Source organism: Chrysemys picta, chromosome 20 (genome assembly GCF_011386835.1).
Source record: "Chrysemys picta bellii isolate R12L10 chromosome 20, ASM1138683v2, whole genome shotgun sequence".
Lineage (NCBI taxonomy): Eukaryota > Metazoa > Chordata > Testudines > Emydidae > Chrysemys > Chrysemys picta.
Window position 1 is genome coordinate 163,103 of NC_088810.1, and position 27,890 is coordinate 190,992.

At 61.8% G+C, this 27,890-nt stretch overlaps 2 protein-coding genes across 3 annotated transcripts in view; both read right to left on the bottom strand.

Annotated features, from left to right (window-relative positions):
* Positions 1 to 2,869: 2,869 nt before the first annotated feature.
* TOMM40 (translocase of outer mitochondrial membrane 40) lies at positions 2,870 to 11,472 on the bottom strand. The gene is given in 11 exon segments (XM_065574743.1): positions 2,870 to 4,426; positions 4,429 to 4,500; positions 4,584 to 4,686; positions 5,176 to 5,252; positions 5,431 to 5,553; positions 5,786 to 5,891; positions 8,559 to 8,660; positions 8,921 to 9,013; positions 9,902 to 9,969; positions 10,252 to 10,462; positions 11,314 to 11,472. Coding segments are annotated over 11 exon segments (1,164 nt in total). The 5' UTR covers positions 11,458 to 11,472; the 3' UTR covers positions 2,870 to 4,361.
* Positions 11,473 to 12,923: 1,451 nt separating this feature from the next.
* The window catches only part of NECTIN2 (nectin cell adhesion molecule 2), a 34,919-nt gene continuing 19,952 nt past the window's right edge, over positions 12,924 to 27,890 (bottom strand). Inside the window, exons 5-9 of one of the 2 annotated variants that reach the window (XM_065574494.1) lie at positions 27,344 to 27,492; positions 16,583 to 16,727; positions 15,391 to 15,454; positions 15,142 to 15,225; positions 12,924 to 14,611 (exon numbers count right to left, since the gene is read on the bottom strand). In XM_065574494.1, the coding sequence (XP_065430566.1) occupies positions 14,429 to 14,611; positions 15,142 to 15,225; positions 15,391 to 15,454; positions 16,583 to 16,727; positions 27,344 to 27,492 (625 nt within the window). In that variant the 3' untranslated portion in view covers positions 12,924 to 14,428. Of the gene's footprint in view, positions 14,612 to 15,141; positions 15,226 to 15,390; positions 15,455 to 16,582; positions 16,728 to 24,566; positions 25,938 to 27,343; positions 27,493 to 27,890 lie in introns of those variants that run through there. The other variant, XM_065574495.1, reaches the window with a different exon arrangement.

Here is a 27,890-nt window from a genome sequence, read left to right on the forward strand (position 1 = left end):
AGACCAGAGTGGGGTATGGGCGGGGATGGAAAAGTGGCTTCTCCTAGTTTCACTGTGGAACTCATTGCCAGAGGATGTGGTTGAGGCCAAAAGCTTGGCTCATTCCCCAGATGGACGAGCTTGCCAGGGTTAGGCTAGCGCAGGGGTTGGCAACCTGTCAGAAGTGATGTGCCGAGTCTTCATTTATTCACTCTCATTTAAGGTTTCGCGTGCCAGTCATACATTTTAATGTTTTTAGAAGGTCTCTTTCTAGAAGTCTATAATATAGAACTAAACTATTGTTGTATGCAAAGTAAATAAGGTTTTTAAAATGTTTAAGAAGCTTCATTTAAAATTAAATTAAAATGCAGAGCCCCCTGGACCAGGGGCCAGGACCTGGCAGTGTGAGTGCCACTGAAAATCGGCTCACGTGCCACGTTCAGCACAGTGCCATAGGTTGCCCCCCCCTGGCTAGTGCCTTCATTTCAGCAGGAATATAAATCTGCCTATTCCAGGGTCAAGCCGATTTCCAGTGGGGTAAGGATGACACCTGCACTAGGGGCTGAGTATCCCACATAGCTTTTGTGGGGCTTGCACCCTCCTCTGGCCCTGGCATCTCTTGTGGACGTGCTGCCAGGCTAGCTGGATCCTGGTTTCGCTTCTCCAGTACTTGGAGTCTTTAAAAGGGCGAGGGGACGCCAGTCTCTGAGCTGGCTGCGAGAGCAGCTGCAGGGTGGGGATTCTGCAACCTGGGTTAGCCAGTCCTTTCTGGCTGCGACAGCTGGGAATCCCCACATTTTGTTATGCAAAGGGCTGGATTTTACGTGTGCAGCACCTGACGTGCTGAGAGAGCCCTTTGAAAAGTCTGGCCAGGCCTCAGGGCCTGAGGGACAGCCCAGTAAAAAGTCATAACCCCCATTCAACCTAGTCCTGCCTCATGCGGCTTGTCATCGGTGCAGGGCCCGGCAGGGCTGTGTAGTGCCCGGGGCTGCTCTGTACCCTGAGGCTGACTGCTCCCTGACAGCGGGGGCCCTTCCAAAGCAGGTGAGCGGTCAGACACTGGCACCTGCACCGCACTGGGAGAGCATGTGGGGGGCTCTTGGGGTGACCACCAATCAGGCCTGGCATTGGTCAGGGCCAGCTGCTCACACACCTTGCCTCCGCCTCCTCACCCCTCTGCACCCAATTCTGGGGTGAGGACAGGCCACAGCCTCACCTTGTGACAGGAAGGGGAGTTGGAAGCCAATGGGGGGAGATGCAATCGGCGCACCAGGGCAGGTCTTGGGAATGGTCATACACCAAAGCCCTGCCCCTTGTGTTGCCACTTACCCCGCTGCCAAGAACTACTGCCAGGACTTGGGAGAGGAGGCCTGGAGACCGGGGGCCTGGAAGTTCAAGGCAGCAGCGCCGGCTTCCTCACCATTCTGATGGCAAAATGTCTTTGCACCGCTCCTTGCACAATTCTGGGGGGGAGAAGCAGGTGATTCTCTGCTGCATGCAGCAACCTGCACTACGGTGGTACCATTCACGGGGCAGGACTGCAGCACCCCCATCATTCGCTTCAACAGCTGGGGGGGGGGGGTTCTAAGCACCTCATGCCAGGAAAAGGGGTTTTGATTAAATAAATTTTAAAAAATTCCTTGTAATAAAATCCTGCCCTGAGCCCATTGTGCAGGGAGCCCAGGCTGCAGGGGGCCTGGTCTCCATGTGCTTCAATCCTCCACCACCAGACTCTCCCTTAAACCTGTGCACCCCTCCATTCCTAGCACTACCTGACTGCCCACTCATGCAACCCATCGGGCTCCGTCCCTTCCCCTCGCCAAGCCTCACCACTCTCAGGGCCAATGTCTGGTCAATGTGGAACTGCCCCAGCCCTAGGAGATGGCGAGAAAGCCCTGTGCCATAGAACAGCCTGGCCTCGGCTACAGACGTGACTGAGAGAAACCCAGGGCTCAATCCCCAATGGCAGCACCTGACCCTTGCTGGAGGGTGGCTCTCACCTGCCCCAACGGAGCCAAGGGTCAGCGCTTTTCGCTCACTAGCAACCGGTGAATCACTGGCCCTGCCAATAATGCCTCCCAGCCCCACCCCTGGGGTGCATGGTCCCATCACACCGACCCCTCTGCTCTCCGCGTTCCTGTGCACCAGCCATATTGCCATGCAGCCCTTGGTACGGCAGCCAGTCCAGACAGGCGCATTGACCCACCAGCGTGAGAACCCCTGCACAGCCCAGGCAGGGCGCTCCCCCCCCCCCCCCCGGCTGAACCAGAGCAGATTGTTCACCCGCTGCTGCCATCTGGATTCAGAACCCCCCCGGTTAATTCCTCTCCCCGGAGCCGCCCTGCCAGCGAGCCTGGACAGCCCTCTGCTGCCCAACCCCCTGGCCTCAGCGCAATCGGGGGGGCTCTTCTCCACCCCCTCACTGCTTCGGCCCCACCCTATGGGCAGCGTGAGCACCAGAACTGGACAGGGTGGCCAGTATCAGTCTCATCAACCGCCTACCCCTACTCACCAGGCCCCTGTCCCAATGCCTGCATTCACGATGAGCCAGGGTGTGTGCGCTCCCAGATGGGCATCCAGGAGGATCCCTGCCATGGGGCACTGGGGCCAGAAATGCCAGCTTTCGGGCCTCCAAAAAGGACACTGGAGCTGGTCCCCACCCCCTTGGGCTTCCTCTCCTACTACCGCCCCCGCGATCTCAATCCCCCCTCACACTCCCTATCTAGGCTCCCCCCCTTCCCCTCCTCGGGCCCATTTCTCAAGGGGTTGGGGGGGGCTCATACGCAGGACTCAGCAACACCCCCCTGCCACCCCCATGGAAGGGAGAGGTCTCCAGCAGTGCTTCACCCCCCACCCCCCCTTCGTGAGACAGAAGCAGTTGAAGATGGTGCCCAGTGCTGGGGGGTTTATTCAGACAGGACATTTCCAACATCATAGGGGGAGGGGGCGGTGTTTTGAGGGTCTCTATAAAAGATCCTTCAGTTCCCATAACTTATAAACATGATTTACATGCAGAGTCTCTAACGGCGGGGCGGAGGAACCCCCAATCCGCTGCTCCTCCAGGTGCTGCTGGGGGGGGCTGAGAGGGACCCCCAATCCACTGCTCCTCCTGGTACTGCTGAGATTCCCCAAACCGTTGCTCCTCCTAGTGCTGTTGGGGATCCCCCCCCAATCCGCTGCTCCTCCTGGTGCTGCTGGTGGGGCTGACAGGACCCCTCCCTCAAAGCGCTGGTCTTCCTCAGTGCTGCTGGGTGGGGATGGGATGCAGGCAGGGCCCCCCAAACTACTGCTGCTCCTGTTGGGGGGGGGCACAGACCCCCACTCGTGGTGGGTGCAGAGAGCACTCAATAGGTCCCTTGTGTCTCTTTGGATATGTGTAGGCTGAGAGGGGCGAGGTAGGGCTGAGCAGGGGAGCTGGGGTTGTGGCCCCATCACCCCAGGTGTAGACTCTGCCCCACAGCTCCCTGGGCTGTGAGATAAGAGGCTGCAGAGCCACTGGTACCCCAGCGATCCAAGGGAGGGGTGTAATTGGCACAGAGAGAGAGAGGGAATCTCCCCACAGCTGCACCAAGATGGGGTGTGGGGGGCTGTTTGGGGAGGGATCCAACCCCTCCTGGCAGAGAGTTGCGGGGTCAGTGCACCCCCACCAGCTGGGACAATCCATTCCTGAGGGGATCCGCCCAGCCCCGATCCCCAATCAGTGCAACAGGCCAAGCGACCCCACCCCCAGGACAGAGCCGGTCCCTCTCCCATTGCTCCGGGGGAAGGACAGTTCCTGAGGTCACAGCGCCCTCTGGTGAGGAAGGATGTCAGCACAGGGAACCAGGCAGAAGAGGGCATTTTACAGCCGTCACTGGGTTCACCTACCTGGTGCCCCAGGACAGCCCCCAGCCAAGTCCAAGCACGGGAAGAGATGGGACACTGGGTCCCCTCCCCGAGGCAGGGAGGGTTGCGCCTGCCCTCCCACCAGGAGCTGCTGGAAGAGCCCAGGCACCACCTGAGGGCCCCAGCAGCCGCTGCCCCTGCACCAGCCAGCTCCCCATTTTCCAGCAGCCCCTGGGGACAGCGGGTCGAACCTTGTGGGACCTGTCCCGAGGGGCAGACGAGGTGACTGGAACAGGACAGTGCCAGAACCGCCGCACTAAGGGGCTCGCCCTGGGGATCAGACCCCGGGGCTCTGTCAGGACCTATCCCATGGCCCTCGGGGAGGTGCCTGTGTGGGGCAGAAAAGGGGCTGGAGCCCCACACTCCAGGGCTTAACTGGGCAGCACCAGCAGGGATGGGTGGGGCAAAGGGTCCCAGAGCGGCTCAAACCGCCCGGCAGACTGGGCTGGGGACACTGGAATGGGGGAGGAGGGCTGGTGGAAGAGGAGGAGAGGGCTCTAGCCAATGGTGAGGCCGAAGCCACACTGGAACTTGTTCTTGCGGTGGTTCAGGAAGGCCCCATGGCCAGCGTCAGGGGCAGCGGCAGCAGCTTCTTCTCCAGCACCGCACCCACGATCCAATTACTGTCCACAGAGCCTGCGGCAGAGAGCAACGTTAGTGGCACTGGGAGAGGCTGGGGCGCGGGCACAGAGGGGAAGGGCGGCCTGGGGCTGCCGTACCTTTGAAGAGCAGGTTGGCCTTGGGCAAGTCAAGCTGGTAGCCAAAGGAGACGCTAGTGTCCTGCATGCGCGTGCTGGCCTCAAACTCCACGCCCACCTGCAGCTGTGGGAAGCAGGGTTAGTCTGGCGAGCAGAGCTGCCAATCGCACAGTAGGATCCCAGCCCCCCAGCTTCCACCCCTCCCCCACAGGACCCCAGCCCCCTAGCTTCCACCCCTCCCCCACAGGACCCCAGCCCCCTGGCTTCCACCCTCCCAATGTGATCCCACCCTCCCCAAACACTATCCCAGACCACCCACCCCCAACGTAATCCCAGCCCTCACCACCCAAACCCAGCCCCCAGCCTTCCCCAATGGGATGGCAGCCTCCAGGCTTGCTGCTCCAAATTGTCTGCATCGACTGTTCCTGGGCAGGGCACCCCCCCACTCCCTTGCCTGCCCAGGCTCTCAGCTGTGCACCACAGCACATCGCTTATACATAGCTCTCCACACGTCACCTGCCCCCACCCCTTGCTCCCAGACTGGGGGCCAAAGCCCCACGCTCATGTCAAAGGGGGAGCCAGATGGGAACGTAAGCCTCTGAGTGCCACATACCTGGTCATTGGCTTTATGGTAGTAGGTTGCATGGGCCCCGGCTTGCCCCACCGTCAAGGTCCCAATCCAGTTAGGTGCTGTGTGGAGAAGGGAAGAGTGTGTGAGTGTCCAAGTAGGGCCCCACCGAAGCCCTGAGCTAGGGAAGGGAACCCAGGAGTCTCGACTCCCAGTCCCCTTGCTCTAACCCACTAGACCCCACTCCCCTGCTGGAGCTCAGGATATAACCCAGGAGTCCTTCCCCAGCTCCCTCAGTACCTGTGTATTTCCCAGCCAGAGACATGACGGTGCCCTCCTCTCCTGGCCGGCGGTGATAGACCAGCTCGCCGCCCAGCGCCAAGCAGGGTGTGATGCTCTGTAGGTAATGGGCTACCAGGATCCCTGCGAAGAGAGACTCGTCAGCTGGGGCTGGGCCCAGGAGGTTATGAGGGGCAGGGTTCAGACTAGTGGTGACGGTAGGCAGGGGCCAGGTTGGAGAGCTGGAGGGAGGGGAAGTGGAGGTGTCAGAGGCTGGGAATTGAGAAGGGGAGGCAGGAGTCAAGCTGGTGGGGGACTTCAGAGACGGGGTAGAATTTCAGAGCAGGAGCTTCAGAGGTGGGAACGAGGCTTTCACCTGAGCCCACCAGGATGTCGGGGTTTCCCAGCGTCACTGCTGCCGTGAAATCCTCCCCCCGATACTCTCCATCCACCTGCCAGTTCACGAACTTGGACTGCTGCGTCTGGAATGAGAGTGGGGGGACATGATGAGACCGTGGCAACCCCCAGGAGGCACACATCCCCCAGAGGCAGATTTACCATGAAAGAAACAGTGCGGTGGCATGGGGCCCCCAATGACTGGGGGGTGGGGGGGGACACCCAAAATGCAGGACAAACCTCATCGACAACCTGCCCCCGAGGCCTGGCCGGCAGCACAGCAGGGATCAGGCAGGCAGGCTGCCTGCATTCGGTGGCCAGTGGCCCCATGCCATTCCCGGAAGCACCCGGCTGCTGGAAGCGGCTCTGCATCCTGCCCCCACCAGCACACAGAGAGCCACTCCCCCCCCCACCCCCCACCCCCAGGGGTGCGCAGAGACGTGCCACCAACAGTGCAGCAGGGCTAAGGCACCTCCCTGTTCGCGCTGCCTCCCTCCCTCCGCTCCCAGAAGCGGTCGGCATGTCCCTGCGGCCTCTGGGGGAAAGGTGGGTGGTGTCTCTGTGCATTTTCCCCACCCGGAGCACTGACTCCACAGCTCCCATTGGCCAGGAACTGCGGCCAATGGGAGCTGCGGGGGCCACACCTGCGGGCAGTGGCGCACAGAGATTCCCCTGGCCCCCCTGCCAGAGGAGTGTGCCAGTCACTTTGGGAGCCGCACTGCCCAAGGTAAGCGCCGACCCCCCCGACCCCTCCCACACCCCAACTCCCTGCCCCGAGCCTACACCCAAACTCCCTCTCAGAGCCCAATCCCCACATCCCAACCCACTGCCCCAATCAAGGTACCTCACTTGATTTTCATTTACTTCCTATTAGTTATAATATAGGAGAAGAATGAAGAAAAAAAATAAATGAAAAATAGAGGGGATATAAGAGAGAATGTTCTTTCTCTTGGCTGGGTCCCGAGGCGGGGCCCCTCAAAATGAAGCTGTGCACAGGGCCCCACTAACTCTAAATCTGCCACTGACATCCCCGCTCCTTTTACCAGGTAACACCATTACCTTAAACTGTGAGGGAGCAGCCACACTGCACTCACTCCCCTCCCCAGCCAGGACTCTGACGACTCTGACAGGGGTATACACAGTCCCTCTGATCCCCCCCACCCCACCCCAAAGGGACAAGCTGAGAGACAGCTCTGCGGGGGGTATACACAGACGCTCTGATTTTCCTCCCCCCCCAAAGGGACGGGCTGAGAGACAGACCGGCAGGGGGTATACACAGACGCTCTGACTCACACACACACACACCCCCCGCCGCAAAGGGACGGGCTGAGAGATGGACCTGCGGGGGCCGGGGGTATACACAGACACTCTGACACCCCCACCAGCCCGGCCCCCACAAAGGGGAGGGTGGATAGAAGGACCCACGGGGGATGGGGGGGGGAATACACAGATGCTCTGACACACACACCTGTGAAGGGGCGGGTTGAGAGATGGACCTGCAGGGGGTATACACAGACACTCTGATCCCCCCACTCTGCAAAGGGATGGGCTGAGATGGATCTGCAGGGTGGGGGGAAGATACATAGACGCTCTGACACACACCCACACACACACCCTCTGTGACGCAGGAGGGAGCGGGGTGGATTGACCTGGGAATGTCTTTTAGTTTTACTGGGATTGTCTGCATGGGTGATGGGAGAGCAGGGAGTGACTTTAGGTGAGGGACGGTACCTGAGCCTGTAACCTGAGGAGGCGGGGGAGTGGACACCTTTGCCTGGGAAGCTGGACAAAGGGAAAGGGTGAGAGAAGAAGGGGGAGAGTCTGCTGGAGGGGTTTATGGTTTCAGATTTGGGCTGGCTGGGAAGAGGCAGGGAACCCCAAGTCTGGGGTCTACGCTCCTTGCCCCCGAGAGGGACCTGGCTGAGGGGTCCTGGTTGTACCTACAGTCCCTGCTTGGGACTGTGTTCCTGTCATCTAATAAACCTTCTGTGTTACTGGCTGGCTGAGAGTCCCGGGGAATCGCAGGAAGGGGGGGTGCAGGGCCCTGACTCCCCCACACTCCGTGACACCCCCATGAAGGGGAAGGCTGAGGGAAAGACCTGCATGGGGGGGCTGGGGAAAGAGAAGACTACACAGATGCTCTGACACACACAAACCCATATGCACCCCACAAAGGGGCAGACTGAGATAAGGACCCATGGGGGCAGGGGGGAGAGAAGAGAATACACAGATGCTCTGACACACGGGCGAGCTGAGAGAAGGACCCGAGGGGTGTGGGTGTATATTTGGGGGGGGGGGGCACACAGATGCTCTGACACACACAAACCCATATGCACCCGCAAAGGGGCAGACTGAGATAAGGACCCATGGGGGCGGGGGGGAAGAGAAGAGAATACACAGATGCTCTGACACATGGGCGAGCTGAGAGAAGGACCCGAGGGGTGTGGGTGTGTATTCGGGGGGGGGGGGGGGGGGGGGAGGGGAGGGGACACACAGATGCTCTGACACACACAAACCCATATGCACCCGCAAAGGGGCAGACTGAGATAAGGACCCATGGGGGCGGGGGGGAAGAGAAGAGAATACACAGATGCTCTGACACATGGGCGAGCTGAGAGAAGGACCCGAGGGGTGTGGGTGTGTATTCGGGGGGGGGGGGGGGGGGGGGGGGGGGAGGGGACACACAGATGCTCTGACACACACACAGCCATGAAGGGGAGGACTGAGAGAAGGACCCGCGGTGTGCGGCATACCTGGAAGGCCACCTTGGAGCGCAGCCGGGTCGAGAGCTGGTGGATGATCTGGGCATTGAGGCTGCCACTGTTATCCATGTCGCCCACCAGCACCGGGAATGCCTGGAAGGGGCATGAGGGGGTGAAATATAGTTGAATAACAGCCCCACCCCATATCAGGGCAACAGCATCCCTCTGCCCCACCCCCACCCAGAGCAGCCTGCCTCGCCCCAAACTTCCCCACTGTCTGAATTGACAGCCCCAACCCCAATGTCCAGATTAACAACTCTGTCCCCAAACACACACTGCCCCTCTCCCACCATCAGAGGTGGCTCCTCAGCGCTGGCTTCCGGCCGGCTAAGTCCACTCCCCCCGGCACTCACCTCTGTGGGGCTGAGCTGCTTGGTGCCCACGTAGGTGACCCCGAAGTGATAGCTGGAGTCACCAACAGTGCTGAGGGCGACGCTGTGATTCACCTGGGGAAAGCAGGTGGAGTAAGCAGGGCCCACCAAATCCTGTGTCTTGGCAGGGGTTACACTAGACTACTGGTTCTCAATCAGGGGTCTGGGACCCACTGGGGGACCGTGAGCAGGTTTCAGGGTGTCCGCCAAGCAGGGCCGGCATTGGACTTGTGGGGGCCCAGGACAGAGAGCCGAAGCCCGAGCTAATTAGCTTCATGGGGTCCCCATGGCATGGGACCCAGGACAATTGCCCGGCTTGCTACCCCCAACACTGGCCCTGGCTTTTATATGCAGAAAATCAGTGGTTGTGGCATAGACGGGCCATGGAATTTTTATAGCCTGTTGGGGGGCCTCAGAAAGAAAACGGTTGAGAACCCCTGCACTAGACCACACTTGCGGTCCCTTCTAGCCCCATGGTTCTATGCCTGCAGCCAGAGGGGAAGGGCAGCCCAGGGGCGCTGGCATGGGAGACCCAGGTTCAGGTACCTAAAGTGACTGCATCTCTCTGGGCCTTGGCTCCCATCTCACATGCGGCCAGTCACCTTGCCTGCCTCCCAGGAAGCATGGGGATGAATGCATTAGACTGCAAGGGGTCAGATATAGGGATGAAGGGCGCCAGATAAGTACCTCACACAGAAAGCACCAACCCACAACCTCACCCAGCCCCAGACACGACACATGGGATCGGGAGGTTTGGGGTCACGTGCCCCCACATTTACTGCTTGGCTTGTAGAGAATGCTCAGTAACATTGCTGAAGCCAGCTGCCCTCAATCTGCACCCCTGCCCCCCCAGCAGACATGTCTGTGCCCAGCCCGCTCAGCCCCCACATCCTCCTCGACTATAGCCTCACCCCCCTCCACCCCCACCCCGTACCCTGCTTCACCAGAGGGCACAGCCCTTACCTGGAAATGGTTGCTAAGACCTTTATTCACTGTCAGTTTCACACCTTCCATCTGGATGGGGAACAATTCTGGGGAAGAGACTGCAACAATCAGCACTGAGCCCGTCCAGCCCAGCGTGCCTTCACCCCATGGGTCCCTCCAGCCTGCTGGTAACTCCCTTCCCCCAATCATACCCCTGGGCTGTCCAGCCTGGTACCCTCCCCGCTCTCCCAAGGACCTGCCCACCTGGCTGTGTACTGGGGTGCCCCATGCTGTGCTCCCAACCTCTGCACTTGGGGTAACATTCCTTAAGGTGCCAGGACAGAGGGGTGGGTGGGTGGGTGTGTAGACAGTGGGTTCCAGGCTTTCACCTTTGCACTTGCGGTGACATTCCTCAAAGGTGCCAGGGTTGGGTAGCCGATCCCCCTTCTCCTCCGGCCGCTCCTGCGCAGGGGGGCCCAGCCCGCTGACGGGGGGCATGGTGAAGCCAGGCGGCACTGACACCAGCCCAGATCCAGGACTCGGCATGGTGGGGGAGGGTGTGGGGGAGCTGGCGGCCAGGACGTTACCCATGGTGGGGGACTATGGAGAGAACAGATAGCAGTGTTGAGAAGGGGTGAGCAGCGCCAGATACCTCCCAATATACCCCCCATGCCCTGAATACCCCACATTCCATACTACCCCATCTGTCCAGGACATGCACCCCAAACTGATACCTCCTCCAGTCTGCCCTGATACTGGTCTCCAATAGACCCCATGTATCCCCAGATCCATCTGCCCCCCACCCCTCCAGTGACCCCCCCACCCTCCAATATTCCCTCCTGAGACTGTCAACCTCAATACCCCCTCTCCAAACAGGCTGGCCCCCAAGCTCCTGGTACATCTGCCACAATACCCCTCTTGACACTGGCTTCCCACGGCCCACATCACCCACCCTGCCCCCAACGGGGTCTGACTATTGCAACACCCCAATACCACCCATTTGTGTATCTACCACACCAACAGCCCATCCCATCTGATGCCCCCGGTGTGTCCCAACACTTCCTGCTCCCCAGACACCTGCCACTGCCAGGGTCCCCCTGCCTCAGCAGTGACCCCACCTGCCCTGCCCCCCTCGATCCCCCGATGCCCCCTGCCCCGCTCGATCCCCCCCCGCCCCCAGTTCACAGGCCCCGCGCCCCTCGATCCCCCCCCGCCCCGAGTACACCCGCCCCGCGCCCCTCGATCCCCCCCCGCCCCCAGTTCACCCGCCCCGCCCCCCTCGATCCCCCCCCGCCCCCAGTTCACCCGCCCCGCGCCCCTCGATCCCCCCCCCGCCCCTCGGCCCCCCATGGACGCTCCCTCCCCCCCCCCATCGGCCCCCTCCGGTACCTTCCCGGGGGCCTCTTATCCCTCCAGCGATACCCGCCAGCCCCGCCTGGCCCCAGACTCACGAGGCGGCCGCAGCAGCAGCCGGAGCCGGGAGACACCCGAACCCGCCTGCACCGCTGCCTCCGCTCTGCCCCGCCCCCTCCACGCCGCCATTGGCCAGCTCCGACTTCGATTCCGCCCCTTCCGCCTCTATCGCGTATATCCATTGGCTAAGGGAGGAGAAAGGCCCGCCCACTTCCGGGTTCCCTGACCTCATGGACTGTTACCCCTCCATGTCCCGCCTGTTCCGGCGTATGACAGATCGTCATTGGGTAGAGTCTCCTCGGGCCCCGCCCATATGAGCCATCGCTATTGGACAGACCTGGGTGTGCCCCGCCCCTCCCCGCGATACCACATCTCTATTGGCCACTGTGTCACCGGGCCTTGCCCCTTCCCCATGCCGCCTTCCCGTTGGCTGATTCCATAGGAGGCGAGGCGAGGCCAGGCCCAGGAGCTGCCCCTGATTGGTCGCCCCTCCAGAGGCGGGGCCCGAGGGAAGCAAGTTCGGTTGCTCGGTGCGGCCGCAAGGTCACGGCGCCGGCATGGTCTCGGCATGCACCGCGGCAGCCATGCGGCGTCACCATGTTGGAGGCGGAGCCAAACACCAGCCCCGCCCCCCGAGAGGTAGCGGTTTCCAGGCCCCCCCCATAGGTATTGGGGGCGGGAGTGAGGGACCTGGATTCTAGTTTTCTTCCCAGAGGCTGGTAGTGACCAGTTCCCCCCCTTCCCCCTGGGAATGGCAGTGTCCAGTCCCGTCCCCCCCGGGAATGGCAGCGTCCAGGCTCTCCGCAGGGAATGGCCGTGTCCAGCTCCCCCACCCCTCCGGGAATGGCAGTGTCCAGCTCCCCCCACTCTCCGGGAATGGCAGTGTCCAGCTCCCCCCCCCCCGGGAATGGCAGTGTCCAGCTCCCCTCCCCCCTGGGAATGGCAGTGTCCAGTCCCCCCCCCCCCCCCCCGGGAATGGCAGTGTCCAGCTCCCCTCCCCCCTGGGAATGGCAGTGTCCAGGCCCCCCGCAGGGAATAGCCGTGTCTAGCTCCCCCCGTCCTGGGAATGGCAGTGTCCAGCTCCCCCCCCCCTCCAGGAATGGCAGTGTCCAGGTCCCCCGCAGGGAATAGCCGTGTCTAGCTCCCCCCCTCCTGGGAATGGCAGTGTCCAGCTCCCTCCCGCCAGGGAATGGCAGTGTTCAGGCCCCCCGCAGGGAATAGCCGTGTCTAGCTCCCCCGCCCCCCCCCCGATAAATAAAAAAATAAAAATAAATAAATAGCAGTGTTCAGCCCCCTGGGTCCCCCAGAGACTGTCATTGTCCAGCCCACTCCCCAGATTATGGCAGTGTCCAAGCTCCCCCTCAGAGCCCTAAAATGGCAAAGTGCAGCAGCACCCAGAAAATGTCAGTGTCCAGCCCCTCCCACCAGAGCATGGCCGTGTCCAGCTCCTCCACATAACATTCATAGGGGGTCCTCCAGAGTCCAGAGGGACACTGGATTTTAGGCTCACCCCCAGCAGCATCCTGCCACTCATAGCTACCCCCTCCCATGGATGTCAGTTTCAAGGCCCTGCCCACTGCCCTCCCCCACTCCCAAGACAGCAGCTCTTGTGGCTGTTCCCATCCAAAGAGAGAGAAATGCCACCAGCACGGGTTTAGAAACATTTATTTTAAGAAACAGCAAATACAAAAAACAAAATCCCAATCCAAACCCAGTCGCTCAGTAGTGGTTCCGAAGGCACCAGCTAAAACCCAGTCGCTAAGTAGTGGTTCTGAAGGCAGCAGCTAAAACCCCAAACCCAGTCGCTCAGTAGTGGTTCCGAAGGCACCAGCTAAAACCCAATCGCTCAGTAGTGGTTCCGAAGGCACCAGCTAAAACCCCAAACCCAGTCACTCAGTAGTGGTTCCAAAGGCACCAGGGCAGCAGCTAAAGCCCCAGGCCCATTTGCTCAGTAGTGGTACTGAACCCACTAATCACCCTGTTCACTCAGGGTGTCTGCAAAGGCACAAAAAGAAGCTGCTAACCCCCCATCTCTAATTTGACACCCGTGTGGAGGGAGAAAGAAGCAGCAGCAGCAGTGGATTTATTTAGAGACCAATCAAGTTAGTAACACAAGAAAACCTTCACATTATCAGATCCCCCATGGAAGGTGGCTGTACAGCAGGGACCGGGACAGGGCTCAGAAGCAGGAGGGAGGAGGCGCTGATTGCAGGGCCCCCAACTCAGCTGGGCTGGGGAGTCACTGAGGCAGGGATCCTGTCGGAGCCGATGATGAAATTCAAGTAGAGAATCCAGGCTGAGTTTGCATCTTCCCCACCTTGCTTCTTGCAATAGATGGCAGCTCCTCGCAGCAGTGAATGGACTGACCCACCGGTGTGTGGACAGGGAACCAGCCCCACAGCGACTCTACTCCCCCACCCCCTCTCACACACACCCTCCCACTAGTAGCAGCAGCAGGGAGCTGCTCCTACAGTAGCTACAGTCACCCTCATGCCCGGACAGGGGAAGATGCTGCCTCCCGCCCGTCATGGCTCAGACGCAAGGCAAGGAGAGACTGTTCCCCTGGCATGGAGAGGGGGAGGATGAGTTCTGACCTTTGGCAAATCCAGACTTCTGGCACTGAGGCCTCCAGACCCCTCTCCCAGGCCCCAACACCCTGCTTCCCCCCTCAGGCCAGACCCCCAGACCTGCTGAGGGCTGCAGCCCCACTGACCCCACTGGGAGCAGACAGGACAGGAGCCCAGTTGGGGTGGTGAACCAGGCACCAGTGTCAGTCCAGGGAGCCGTGGGCAGAGCCAGGCGTCTCAAAGGGGCCCCCTGTGTCCGTCTGGGTGGGGCAATCTCAGACATACATGGCTCAGGGAGCAGTGGGGGTGGGGCAGGGAGCTGTACACCTGTCCCGAGAGCCATGTGTCTGTCCCAGACTGGGGATCCCAGGGAGTGGTGGGGGTGGGGACTAATAGATTTCAAGGCCAGAAATGCCCACTGGGATCATCTAGCCTGATGTCCCATATAACAGGCCAGAGAACTTCCCCAAAACCCCAGGGAGCACCTACATTGGGGTCTCAAGTACAGGGCCGGGGGAGCTGCAGGGAGTGGGGAAGGGAGTTGTCTGTCTATCCAGGAAGACATGTGTCCATCTGTGCCAGGCTGTCAGACGTACAAGGCCCGGGACATAATGAAGCCCTGCTCGGGGGCACCCTCCCCAGAGGCGAAGGACAGGGCGTCATAGATTGGGTTGATCTGGTCCAAGTATTCATCCTCCAGGCTGAGCCCCGTTGTTGCCGCTGGCTCCTTGTCCTCCAGCGTAGGCAGCTCGTGGTACCGCGGTAGGTCCTGCAAGGAGATGGATGGACAGATGGGGTGGGCAGAAGGGTCACTGACCCCTAGGGGATCCTCTGGGCTCACAGACAAATGGATGGACTAGTGGATTAGAGCAGCGGAGGCTAGGAGCCAGGACTCCTGAGTTCTATGCCCAGCTGTGGGACAGGAGTGGGGTTTAGTGGGTTAGAGCAGGGGGGCTGGGAGCCAGGACTCCTGGGTTCTATGCCCAGCTGTTGGAGGGGAATGGGGTCTAGTAGGATAGAGTGGGGGTGAGGGGTGCTGGGAGCCAGGACTCATGGATTCTATCCCTGGCGCTGGGAGGGAGTGGGGTCTGGTGAGTTAGAGCAGTGGGGGCTGGGAGCCAGAACTCCTGAGTTCTGTCCCCAGCTCTGAAAGGGGAGAGGGGTGTTTTGGTTAGAGCTGGGGCAGAGATTCCCAGAGGAGTTTCCAATCCGAGCTGGTTGTTCTTGTCAGGTGTAATCCTAGCTGAGAGGATTGGGCACCTGATCCCCCTCCACCGCCCACCCCGTCCCAGTAATTACCGGCTCTGTGGGATCTGCCGCAATGCTGGGCTCGAAGTAGACAGCTTTCAGTGGGATGTTCTCAGCCTCGGGGGGATTAGAGACCTGGAACGAACCAAATACATTGAACCAGGCCAGAGCCAGCAGTGTGCTGGGCTGCTTATCCGAGCCGGGGAGAGAACCCAGGAGTCCTGCCTCCCAGCCCCCACCCTGCTCCCCGCTAGATACATCCCCCCTGCTCCCTGGAGGTAGCAGAGATGTGGCACCTACCAGCTCAGGGTCCTCAATCTTCTTCTGGGGTGGGGGCGGCTTGTAGGCTGGAGGCCCATCCAGGCTGGGGGGGCGGGGGAGATGGAGGCAGAGAGGTTAGTGTGGGTGGAGGCAAGGAGGGGAAAGCATGTCCCCGAACCCCTACCCAAATCGTCTTCCTGACCCTCATCACCCTTCCCCCACACTGACCCCCTCCCCTTCCTCTCTTCCACCCCTCTCCTCCTCCACCCCTCAGAAACCCCAAACCCCCTCTATATCTCTGACCCCCAGATTCCATCCCCCAAGCTCTCTGAGCCCCCTCCCCTGATTTTCCTGCCCAAACCCCGACCCCTTTACCCCCAGACACCACCCTTTTCCCCAAACCCTGCACCCCCAGACATTGCCCTGTTCCCCAAACCCTGACCCCTGCGCCCCAGACACTGCCCTGTTCCCTGAACCCTGACCCCTGTACTCCCAGACACCACCCTTTTCCCCAAACCCCAACCCCTGCACCCCCAGACACCACCCTGTTCCCGAACCCCCAAACCCTGACCCCTGCACCCCAGGCACTGCCTTGTTTCCCTGAACCGCAACCCTTATGCCCCCAGACACTGCCCTGTTCCCCAAACCCTGCGCCCCAGACACTGCCCTGTTCCCTGAATCCCCAAACCCTGACCCCTGTGCCCCAGGTACCACCCTGTTCCCTGAACCCCAACCCCTACACCCCCAAACCCTGACCCCTGCGCCCCAGGCACTGCCCTGTTCCCTGAACCCCAACCCCTGCATCACCAGACACTGCCCTGTTCCCCAAACCCCAATCCCTGCACCCACAGATACTGCCCTGTTTGCCAACCGCTGCACCCCCAGATATTGCCCTGTTCCCTGAACTCTGACCCCTGCACCCCCAGACCCTCCTCTGTTTCCCGAACGCCAACCCCTTGGGCCCCACATTGCCCTGTTCTCCGACCCCTGCGCCCCCAGACACCACCCTGTTTGCCGAGCCCCAACCCCTGCACCCCATATACTGCCCTGTTCCCTGAACCCTGACCCCTGCACCCCCAGACACCGCCCTGTTTGCTGAGCCCCAACCCCTGCACCCACAGATACTGCCCTGTTCCCTGAACCCTGCGCCCCCAGACACTGCCCTGTTCCCCAAACCCCAATCCCTGCACCCCCAGACACCGCCCTGTTCGCCGAGCCCCGAGTCGCTCACTCGTCGTTGTCCTGCTCTGTGCGATTCTTCTGCTGCTGGCGGAAAATCAGGACCCCAGTGGCCACCACGGCCACGGCCACGATGGCAGCAATGATGCCGCCAATGATGCCCCCCGTGGTGCCCGCGCCAGCCATGTTGGGCTGGGCTAGGAGAGAGAGGAAGAGGGGGCATGAGCGGGGGAGGGGTGGCGCCGGGGGGGAGGGGCTGTCACCCCCCTGGCCTCTATGTGCCCCCCCCAGGACGTCCATGGGCATGGAGGACCCTTCCTCAGGATCCTGCATCCCCTTCACAGCCCCAGCATCACAGACCTGTCCCTAACCTCACCCACCCTCCAGTCCCCCCAGCCCTCCACTGAAATCTAACCTCTACCCCGCACTCTGACCCCTCCCCAGCCCTAACCCCTGACCCATTGGGCCAGGCATCCCCCAGCCCCCCTCTAAAATCTAACCTCTACCCCACACTCTGACCCCTCCCCAGCCCTAACCCCTGACCCATTGGGCCAGGCACCCCCCAGCCCCTTGGGGTCCCAGCTGCTCACTCTGACCCAACCCTCAGGAGCCACCAGGTGGCGCTGCAGGCTGCGCTATCCAGGCAGCAGCAAGTCTGGTGCTGGACCAGGTGGGACCCCACCAAAGGAGCTGACCCCGGCCAGCCTGGCTCCACTCCCCCCACCCGCCCCCGCTACACTGAGTGTGGCTGGGGGGGGGTCATTGCAGGAGAGTGACGGGCTGGGAACAGGGTTCTACCCATGGCTCGGGGGGAACGGGACTCCTGGGTTCTGATCCTGAGCACAAGGCTTGGGGCGGTGGGGTGCAGAAACCCCCCCACCTCCCAGTTCTCCAGCCTGCAAACTCCCCTTCCCCCTGCTCTCCAGGGAGAACCCAGAATTACACACAGCCCCCTGCATTATGCACAAGCAGCTGGGGGCGCCGGCTGCTTTGCCGCAACTCAGCCAGGCCGTTTCATTTTGTGTGTGGGTGTCGGGGGGCTTTCAAGTTGCCATGTTGCAGAAAGCCCCGTGGAGCCAGAGATCTCAGAGCCAGCAGGGACAGGCTGGTCTGGGCCTGGCCTTGACCCATCCAGCAACCTGCGTCAGGCTCCCTTAGCAAGACGTACCCGAAGGCTGCCCCGGAAACCCTGCAGTTATGGGGGGTCCCTGGCCGTGGGGAAAGCCCCTCCTAATTCGCACCAGGTGAGAGCTGACACATGGCCCAAAGCAGAGGGTTTAACATGCACTTGTAACTGTAACTCTGACTCTATGGCTGCCCTGGGCGGTTACGTCAGCGGAGTCTCCTCCCACGCCGGGGAGAGCGTAAGCAACAGGGCCGGGTCTCAGGACTCCTGGGTTCTGTTCCCAGCTGTGGCTGACTCCCTGGTTAACCTTGGTCCAGTCCCCGCCTCTCTCGGGAGCCAGTTCTCAGCTGGGAAAGGGGGATAAGAGCTCTGGCTGACTTCCCAACTTAGACCAGGAGCAATTCAGTACCCAGCCTGACAGAGAGCCCCGTCTCAGCTGGGGTCTGTGCAGTGCCTGGCACCATGTGAGGCCCCTCGAGCCTCCCACAACACACGACACTCTCCCCACGTTACAGACACTGGCCGAGATTTCCAAAAGGGCCTGGTCATTTGGGGCACCCACCTCAACACCCCTGGAAAGGGAGCCTGTTTTTTCACAGGGCAGATGCTCAGTACTTAGCACCTCTCCCCTCCCAGAGCCAGGATAGAACCCAGGAGTCCTGGCTCCCAGCCCCCTTTCTGGCTTGAACCACCAGCCCCCACTCCCGTCCCAGAGCCAGGATAGAACCCATGAGTCCTGGCTCCCGGCCCCCTTCCTGGCTTGAACCACTAGCCCCCACTCCCGAGAGCACAGCCAGGTCTCTGCTGAGACACTGGGGCGGGGGGGGGGGGGGTGAGGAGGCCTTTGGTGCCTGTGCAGGGATGGCAGCAGGTGACTCATGGGATCCGAAACCCATCAGCTCTCACCGGGGGAGGGGCTGTCTCAGCGTTCCCCCTCCCCCGCCACTGACGTGGGGGGAAATCGGAGCCAAGTTTCACTATGTGCTGGAGGTGACATACCACAGCAATGAAACACTCATCCAGGGCCCCCCATCTCCAGGGCTGGGAATGCAGCAGTCCCCTTATCTTATCTCGCTGCCAGCCCCGTGGGAACAAAGTCCGACTCCCTTGGCCTCACTCCACCGGGCCTGCAGCCAGCCCCCCCATCCCCCCACAGCTCCCATCCCCCCACGGTCCCCCCTTCTCGCACCACCCCCACCCCACCTGCAGACAAGCACTGGCTCTTCCCCCCCCCCATGGGCTCCAAACTAGTGTTTATGTGACCCCAGACTCAGCACCCCCTTACGTGGCCCTGTGCAGCTGCAGCTGGACTGGTGCACTTCAGGTTTCACCTTCAGCCTTGGTGTGTGCCCAGCTCTCATCCGCCCCTCAGCCCCTGCCCCCCCAGGTGGCATGGGCCTGGGACCCCACAGCTCAGACCCTTGGTCTCCCCATCTCCCTCCTGGGCTCTGGGGCTGAGACCTCCCCCAGCTGTGAACCCCTGCCCCCCAGCTCCTTCCCAGGCTGTGGGGCCCTGAGACTCCCCAGCTGTGAACCCCCCCCATCCCTCCACTCCCCATCTCCCTCCTCAGCTCTGTGGCCCTGAGACCCCCCAGCTGTGAACCCCCCAGAAGAGACCCCCCCAACTGTGAACCCCGGTTCCCCAGCTCCTCCCTGGGCTCTGGGGCTCCAAGGCCCCCCAGCTGTGAAACCCCCCCCATTCCTATCTCTCGGGGCCTGGGGCCCAGAGACCCTGCCCAGCTGAGACCCCCAGCCCCCTCCTGGGCTGTGGGGCCCCAAGACTCCCCCAGTTGAGATCCCCCAACTTTGAGAACCCTGGTCCCCCAGCTCCCCGACCTGAGATTCAGGGATCAGAGGCCAGTTCCCTGAGGGGCACATTACCAGAGGCCACAGGCACTGGGCAGGGAGGGTGATAGGATGCCGGGCTAGTGACCCCCTCCCAAAGGGAAGGCAGGATGGTCCAATGGTTAAGCCCTTGCCTAGGACTCAGGAGCAGAGATCCATCCCCTGCTCCCCCCAGCCTTCATGTGCCTAGGAGGGCATGTCCCTTAGGGTGGGCCCATGGGGCAAAGCCCCTGCAGTGGTGAGTCTCCGAGCTCAGCCAGGGGCTCGCGCTCTGTATGGGGACAGCCCCTGGGGGGAGGAGCAGTACAGCAAAGTGCGCTGAGATCCCCGGCTGGACAGTTTCTCCCACCCTCCCCCCTCTTGGCAGGAAACAGCCAGGGTGTGGGGGGGAAATGGTGTTTCCCTATAAATGTTTTGATGAAACGGAAATAGGACACCAGGCTCTGGCTTGGTGTTTCCCCTTTGCATAAACAGAAAACCTGTTCCAGTGACTCGGCATTTACAGACACTGGGGAAGAGCCGAAGCGGGACGGGAACTGGCTCCTGGTCAGTCCCACCTGCGCTTTGCTACAGGTGGATCCAAAGGGTCCACACATTATCGAACCATCTGCCGATCCTTCAGCATCAGAGCAATTGCTACAGGCAGCTGCAGAACAGCTCCCTGCTAATTCCACAGCCCCCCAGAGAGATGGGCCAAGGTGGAGGGATGTCCCATAACCCCCCAGCTCCCGGAGTCACGGGCTGAGGGGAGGAGCTCGGCTTGCACACTTTACAAAAGGGAAGTTCTAGCCTGCGGTTTTTGGGGAGAAAAGCTACATGACATGGAGTGCGACCCCTACAGGCTCAGACAGACACCAGAGAGAGGTCACAGAGCAGGAGCCCCCTGCGCCGGGCGCTGCACAAACACAGATGGGCTACACTTGTCTCTAACCTCCAGGCATCCTCCCAGCAACTCCTTACCATTGAGCCCTGGGAAAATCCCGGCTTCTCCCTGCAGCCCCACTCCCCTGCCAGGAATAAACATGGGCTATTTATACACCACAGCCACTTAGAACTACGCCCGCAGCTCAGGAGAGCTGCAGAGAGGAAGTCACAGGACTTCCAGGAACAGGCAGAGACAGGGGAGGGAGAGTCTTGGGGATGGCGTCACCCACCGGTGCTTGAGGACTCACCCTTTCACTTCTGCCTTCACCCCAAGGGATTCCCCTTGGGCTGCAGAGAGCAGCAGGCATGGAGCTGAGCACAGTCCCGGCACCTGACTGCCACCCCCGCCCTACAGCAACCCCCTGCCTAGCATGCACCCCAACCCCACAGACCCCCTGTCTAACATGCACCCCCACTCCCCAGAGACGCCCTGCCTAACATGCACCCCCACCCCCCAGAGACCCCCTGCCTAGCATGCACCCCCACTCCCCAGAGACGCCCTGCCTAACATGCACCCCCACCAACCCCCAGAGACCCCCTGCCTAACATGCACCCCCACCAACCCCCACAGACCCCCTGCCTAGCATGCACCCCCACCAACCCCGCACAGACCCCCTGCCTAACATGCAGCCCCACCGAGACCCCCTGCCTAGCATGCACCCCCACTCCCCAGAGACGCCCTGCCTAGCATGCACCCCCACTCCCCAGAGACCCCCTGCCTAGCATGCACCCCCACCGAGACCCCCTGCCTAGCATGCACCCCCACCAACCCCGCACAGACCCCCTGCCTAACATGCACCTCAACCCCACAGACCCCCTGTCTAGCATGCAAACCAACCCCAGAGACCCCCTGCCTAGCATGTACTCCACCAACTCCCCAGAGACCCCCTGCCTAACATGCACCCCAACCCCATACAGACCCCCTGCCTAACATGCACCCCAACCCCACACAGACCCCCTGCCTAACATGCACCTCAACCCCACAGACCCCCTGTCTAGCATGCACCCCCAACTCCACAGAGACGCCCTGCCTAGCATGCACCCCCACCGAGACCCCCTGCCTAGCATGCACCCCCACCAACCCCGCACAGACCCCCTGCCTAACATGCACCCCAACCCCAGAGACCCCCTGTCTAGCATGCACCCCAACCCCACACAGACCCCCTGCCTAACATGCACCCCAACCCCAGAGACCCCCTGCCTAGCATGCACCCCTCCTGTTGTCATGACCTCATCCTGCACAGAAGTCCCCTACCTGGCATACACCCCGTCCCTGCATGCTGCCTGGCATGCCCTCACCCAGCCTGCACCCACCCCACAGGCTGTGACCAGCCCATTCCCCCAGATCTAGAGCCCAGCTCAGGGCTGGGAGAGAGGCAGGTGCTATTTTTAACTCAGCAGCTTCAGCTCAGGTCAGCGGCGGGAAAGGGAGCCAGGGCCAGTCCCCTGCGGGGAGGATGGGGGAGCCTGGGGGGCTGCACTCATGTAAAAGGGGAATGGCCCCATTACGGCTACTGTTACCCTTCAGCTCCCAGCCCTTAGAATCATAGAATCATAGAATATCAGAGTTGGAAGGGACCTCAAGAGGTCATCTAGTCCAACCCCCTTAGGAGGACTTCAGTTAATTGGTCTTTAGGCACCTACAAAAGCTGCCCTCAGACCCCCGCCGCATGCTACCCTTGGGGCTGCAGCCGGGCAAGACAGGTGTCCCAGCCCCCTGCTGTGATTCAGCAAGACTGAGGCTCCTTGGGGGAGGGGTCCCTGTCTGCCCCCAACCCCTCGCTTAGCCAAGGGGACGCTCAGCAAGAGCGTCAGGCAGGAGATTCCCAACGGATGAAAGGAAGCGACTCCCACTCAAGGCACGTGAGCCTGTGGAACTCACTGCTACCAGACATGGGTAGTCACCCAGGGAAAGAACAGCAGCAACTTCTGGCAAGGTACTAACCCCCTTATGCCCCCAGCATGGTGTGACCCCGATCTCGAGGAGGGTCAGGATGAGGGGTGGGAGGAGTGGCCAATCACCACCCTGCAGGGTCTCACACCTCCCCTCTGACACACAGCTCCGGATGGGAGACAGGACGCTGGGCTAGATGGGCCCTCCCCTGGGCTGGGGGCGGGTCCCAGGCCTTTCCAGTGCTGTGAGGTAGCATTAGGGAACTGTCGGCTACTGCCCAGTCCCAGCAAGCGTGGAACAGCTGCCAGCACTTCAAAGCCGGGAGCTGCCGGGTCAGGGCCAGGTCGGCCAAAAACCAACCGCAGCACTGCTGAACTGACACCACAAGCTCCCAAGGGGCATGGGGGCTGGAGGGGGGCTGCCCCAGGCCTGCAAAGCCATGCCAGAGCAGCACGGGGGGTGGGGGTGGGGGGGCAAGTCCCACAACAGATCGCAGAGCCCGGGTCTCCCCAGCTCCTCCAGCCTGGGTGGGCAGCACTGGTAGCCCAGGTCACAGAGAATTAGGGGGATCCCGGCAGCAGGGGAGGTGGGTGGCAGAGGGGAAAGGGGTGAATTCTGGCAGCGGGGGAGGGGGGCAGCAGAGAATTAGGAAGGAGTGGGGGGAGGAGCCCCAATACAGAACCCAGGAGAGCAAGTCAGTCTGGGGGCCCCTTACTAGTGTCCCGGCTCCCCCACCCCTGACATGTTGCCCCAGCTCCTCTCAACGTGGCCTCTGCACGAACCATAAACCACATTTCACACCTGAGCGGATGCCGCTTGTGGTGACGCGGGCCTGAAACCACAGACACCTGCAGCAACACCCACAGGCCTCCCCAGTCCCACAGGGTGGGCCCAGGCCCCAGCCAGGGGCAATGGGCCCCCAGCCCACCAGGCCGACCCTTCCCCCGTCAGACGGGCTCCCGCCCGGCCCGCAGTCTAGGAAGGCACAACAGGGAGCAGGGCGCGAGAACGGCAGAACGTGTGCGGTGCCGACAGAGCCGGGCAACCCCCTCCCCGAGCCGGCCACCGACCTGGCGGCTACCCATAAAATGGGCACTTCCCAGGTTTTCCAACCGCCCCAGAGCAGGCTGGGTTTGGGAAGTGGGTCCCACTGACGCTTTCCATCGCCCCAGACACTGCCTGTAAGCTGGGGGGGGAGGGGTGTCTGATGTCACCCCCCCCGGGGATTTTTTTTGTGTTGATTAAAAAGGAAATTTCTGTGACCGCACAACAAAAAGCACCAGCTGTTTCAGTTGGAAAGTTTGTTTTTTTTTCCTGCCCACAGAAGTCGTTTCTGGCCATCTCTAGATGGTCGGCCATTCGCTGTCCCCATACACCCCACCTTCTATACCCCTCCAGCGCAATGCCCCATAGACACCCCTCACCACGCTAACAATGCATTTCCAGTGTGCCTCCAGCCGGCTCTCTCCCATGCCCACCCTGTAGTAATGCACGCGTCCTCCCCCACTCACCTCCTGTATGAGCCCCCAGCACGCCCGCCTTGGTATCGTGCCCCCCCAGCATGCCCACTTTGGCATCGTGCCCCCCCAGCATGCCCTGCAGTAATGCACGCGCCCTCCCCCACTCACCTCCTGTATGAGCCCCCAGCACGCACGCCTTGGCACTGTGCCCCCCCAGCACGCCCACTTTGGCATCGTGCCCCCCCAGCATGCCCTGCAGTAATGCACGTGCCCTCCCCCACTCACCTCCTGTATGAGCCCCCAGCACGCCCGCCTTAGCATTGTGCCCCCCCAGCACGCACGCCTTGGCACCGCGCCTTCCCCAGCATGCCCCCCTTGACACTATGCGACCCTCACAGCACGCCCGCCTTGGCACTATGGGAGTCCCCAGGACACCCGCCTTGGCACTGTGCCCCCCCAGCACGCCAGCCTTGGCACTATGCACCCCCCCTGCACACCCTTCATGGTGCCATGTGCCCCCCCCAGCACATCCTCCTTGGCACTGCACCCCCCCCAGCATGCCCGCCTTGATGCCGCGTGCGTCAACACAGCGCCCCCCAGCACGCCCTCCTTGGCCCCATACACAGCTGCCCTCCCAAACATACCTGCCTTCATGCATATGTCCCCCCGCAATAATGCAGACTCTTCCCCCCACCACCCACGCAGCCCTTGGTACTGTGCCCTGCCCCCCGACCCCCATCAATACTCTTTTCAGCCCCCCCAGCAATGAGAAGAGACAGGGCTGGGCCTGGGTTCCAAAGAGACTTTATTACACACAAATGGAGACAGACGGTGACAGTGCCATAGCAACCAGTACACTCTGAAAATAACCGCTCTGGGGGGCTCAGAATATTTACACAAGGGGGCGGAGGAGCTGGCACCGTAAGACACAGTGGGGGGAACAGTGCATGGGGGGGGGGGGTGTAAACAGTGTGTCACATGGACACTGGGAGACAAGGGAGAAATGGCACTCCCTAGGGCACGTGCACACTGGGCGCCCCAGGGCCATCCACCCCCAAAGCTGGGCAGGTCACAGACATAGGGTGCGCCTCGGGGAAGCCCCCCCAAACAGAGAGAGAGTCACAGACTCTCCCGCTCTCATTCCAGGTGGGGCAGAATCAGGCAAATCACATCTTGAATCCAGGGAGCTGCGTGGGTCAGCTTTTAAAGGGGGAGGGTCTGCATTCCCCCATTTCCAGCCAGGCTGGGGCACCCCGGCACAGCCCCAGTCCCCCTCCCAATGCCTGGCTCAGGAACTACTCTATTGTACAAAAACCAAGGCATCAGCACAAACCTTCCTGTTGTGGGGGCAGGGGGTTGTCATCTCCCCATCCTGCCCCCCTTCCCGGCACTCCAGAGTCCCCAGCCCCATGTGTTCACCCCGAGCAGAGCGTCCCCATCCCAGCACATGGGTGTCAACGGAGCCTCTCCCCAGACACAAGGGCGCATCTCCTCCCACCTGGCCAGGCAGCCGAGACCCGCCTACTGCCTGGGGCTGGCGGGATCATGCGTCAGAAGTCCAGCGTCCATGGCCCCCCAGCAGCTTGTCGCCCCCTGGGAGTTTCCGCAGCCCCCTGAGTTAATCCATCTCTGCTCCCCAGACACTCTTGTCCTCGCCCGCGAGGGGTTCACCCCCCATTGTCTCGGCTCCCCCCAGGGCAGGGCGGTCACACATAGACAGCCGTCTTGGAGATGATGGACCCGTCGTGCTGCGACTCCATGTCGTCCTCCTCGTAGCCACTCGGAGCGCCGTGCCCAGGGTGGGCGCTGAGCCGCAACATGGGCCCCACCTCGTCAAGCCGCTCCTCCTCCTCCTCCTCGTGCCGCTGGCCGGGGTAGCTGTAGGGGCCGGGCCGCTCCCCAGGGGCCCCCTCGCCCGGCGTGGCCTTGAGGGGCCGGTCCAGCTCCGAGTCAGGGCGGTAGATTAAGTTGGGGGGCGGGGCAGCACCATTGCCGAAGACGCGGGTGGTGGGGTCATAGACGCCCTTGAGAGGGGGCCGGGCGCGGCGCCGGCGGAGCAGGAAGAATACCAGAGCCCCCAGCAGGGCGAGGGCCAGGATGCCCCCGACGAGGCCCCCAGCCACGGCTCCGGCGCTGCTCTGCAGCTTCATGGGGTGCTCTGGAGTAGAGAAAAGACGGGGGCAGGGGGTCACTCTCCAAGCTTCGGGGAGGGGGTGTTGCTCGCCACGTGCCGCTGGGCAGAAGAGCCGCGGATGGAGCCGTTGGGGGCAGGGGGAGGGTCGTGGCGACCCCTTTGTCATCTGAGGCGGCGCTTCCATGCAGAGCCGGGTCCTCCTGGGGCCAAGACGGGGTCTCCCCTCCCTTCCCCGCTCTGCCCAGCGCCCCACAAACTCACACCCCGCCCAAGCCCACAATGCACTTGGGCCCCTGCACGACCAGTCCCCACAATGCACCTGGGCCCCTGCACGACCCCTCCCCACAATGCACCTGGGCCCCTGCATCCCCATCCCCCACAATGCACCTGGCTATGTGCACACACCAAGCCCCTGTCCCCCTCTCCACAATGCAACCGGCTGTTGGCACAGGCCTCACCCCCTGCCCTCCCATGCATCTGGCTAATGGCACATCCCCCATCCCCTGCCCCACAATGCACCTGGTTAGTGATATATGCCACACACACTCCTCCACAATGCACCTGGTTTGCCCTGCCCTCCCACAATGCACTTGGGTATTAACTGCCCCCCACCCCTTGACCCCATACTAATGCTCACACATGCTGCCTGGCTGCTGCAGGAGCCTTGCACCTAGGTGCAAATCCTCAGGGCAGATAATTATTTGACACAGGACAGTCACAGGCATCCTCATCACCCCTAAGAACCAGAGAGAGAACCCAGGAGTCCTGAGGCCAGCCCAGCCCCCGCCTCCCACCCCTAAGAACCCGAGAGAGAACCCAGGAGTCCTGAGGCCAGCCTAGCCCCGACTCATTAGGAGAAGCTGAAGTTGGGGGAAGATTACCCCAGCTCCTGGGCTGTGGGACCCCTGAGGAGGTGGGGGAGTGGGGGGAAGCCAGCAGGGGTGTGGGAGAGCCCACCACACCCCCAGAAAAGACAATGAGGTGTAACACATTCCCCAAGCAGCTTCCACCAGCTAAGTGGGCCTTTGCACCCCCTCGCAGCCCCTCCCTCGCTCACAGGCTCAGGCAGGGACCAGAGCAATGCCTTGGGGAGAGGGGATGAAGCGGGGGGGGGAGGGGCATTTGCAGGGACACCTTCTCTCCCCCAAGACGGGCCCCTTTGCCTCCCAGGGCATGACACAGACACCCTTCCCGCACCCCTGGGAGCCCCACCCCCTGGAACTTACCCAATATCCCTGCATGAGACCCTGCCACCTTCCCCTGGGAGCCCCCCACCCCGTGGCACACAGACACCCCCAACTCCCACCCCTACCCTGCGCTCCTCCAGCCCTTTGAACAGACCCTGGTCCCAGATGACACACCCTTCACCCTGCTGGGGGAGGGGACACCCCCCATTCTCAGCCACCAGGGAAGGACCCCCGCGCACTCACCTCGCACCAGGACGGTCTGCTCAACCCGTGTCGTCCCCACGCTATTAGTGACCTGGCAGATGAAGGTCGTGTTCACCGCCACGTCCACCGACTGCACCACCAGCCGGTCACCCTGTACCTGCACCGTGGGGGGCAGCGTCCCACTGGGGCTGGGGGAAGGGAGGGGAGAGGAGAGACTGGTTAGAGACCAGGGCAGGGGGGTCTGACTCCCAGCATACCCACCCCACACCCTTCTCAGACCTCGGGTTTGTCCTGGCTTCCAGCCCCCTCCCATGCTCTACCTACTAGACCGCACTTCCCTCCCAGAGCCGGGGATAGAACCCAGGAGTCCTGGCTCCCAGCCCCCTGCTCTAACCACTAGACCCCACTCCCCTCCCAGAGCCGGGGATAGAACCCAGGAGTCCTGGCTCCCAGCCTCCCCTCCCCCCGGCTCTAGCCGTTTGACTCCTTGTGCATTCAAAGCAGGAACAACCCCCAACATACTTGCTGCCGTCACACCATGGGGAGCGGGGGACTGCCACTGGCACAGCACTTCTGAGCTCTGTGC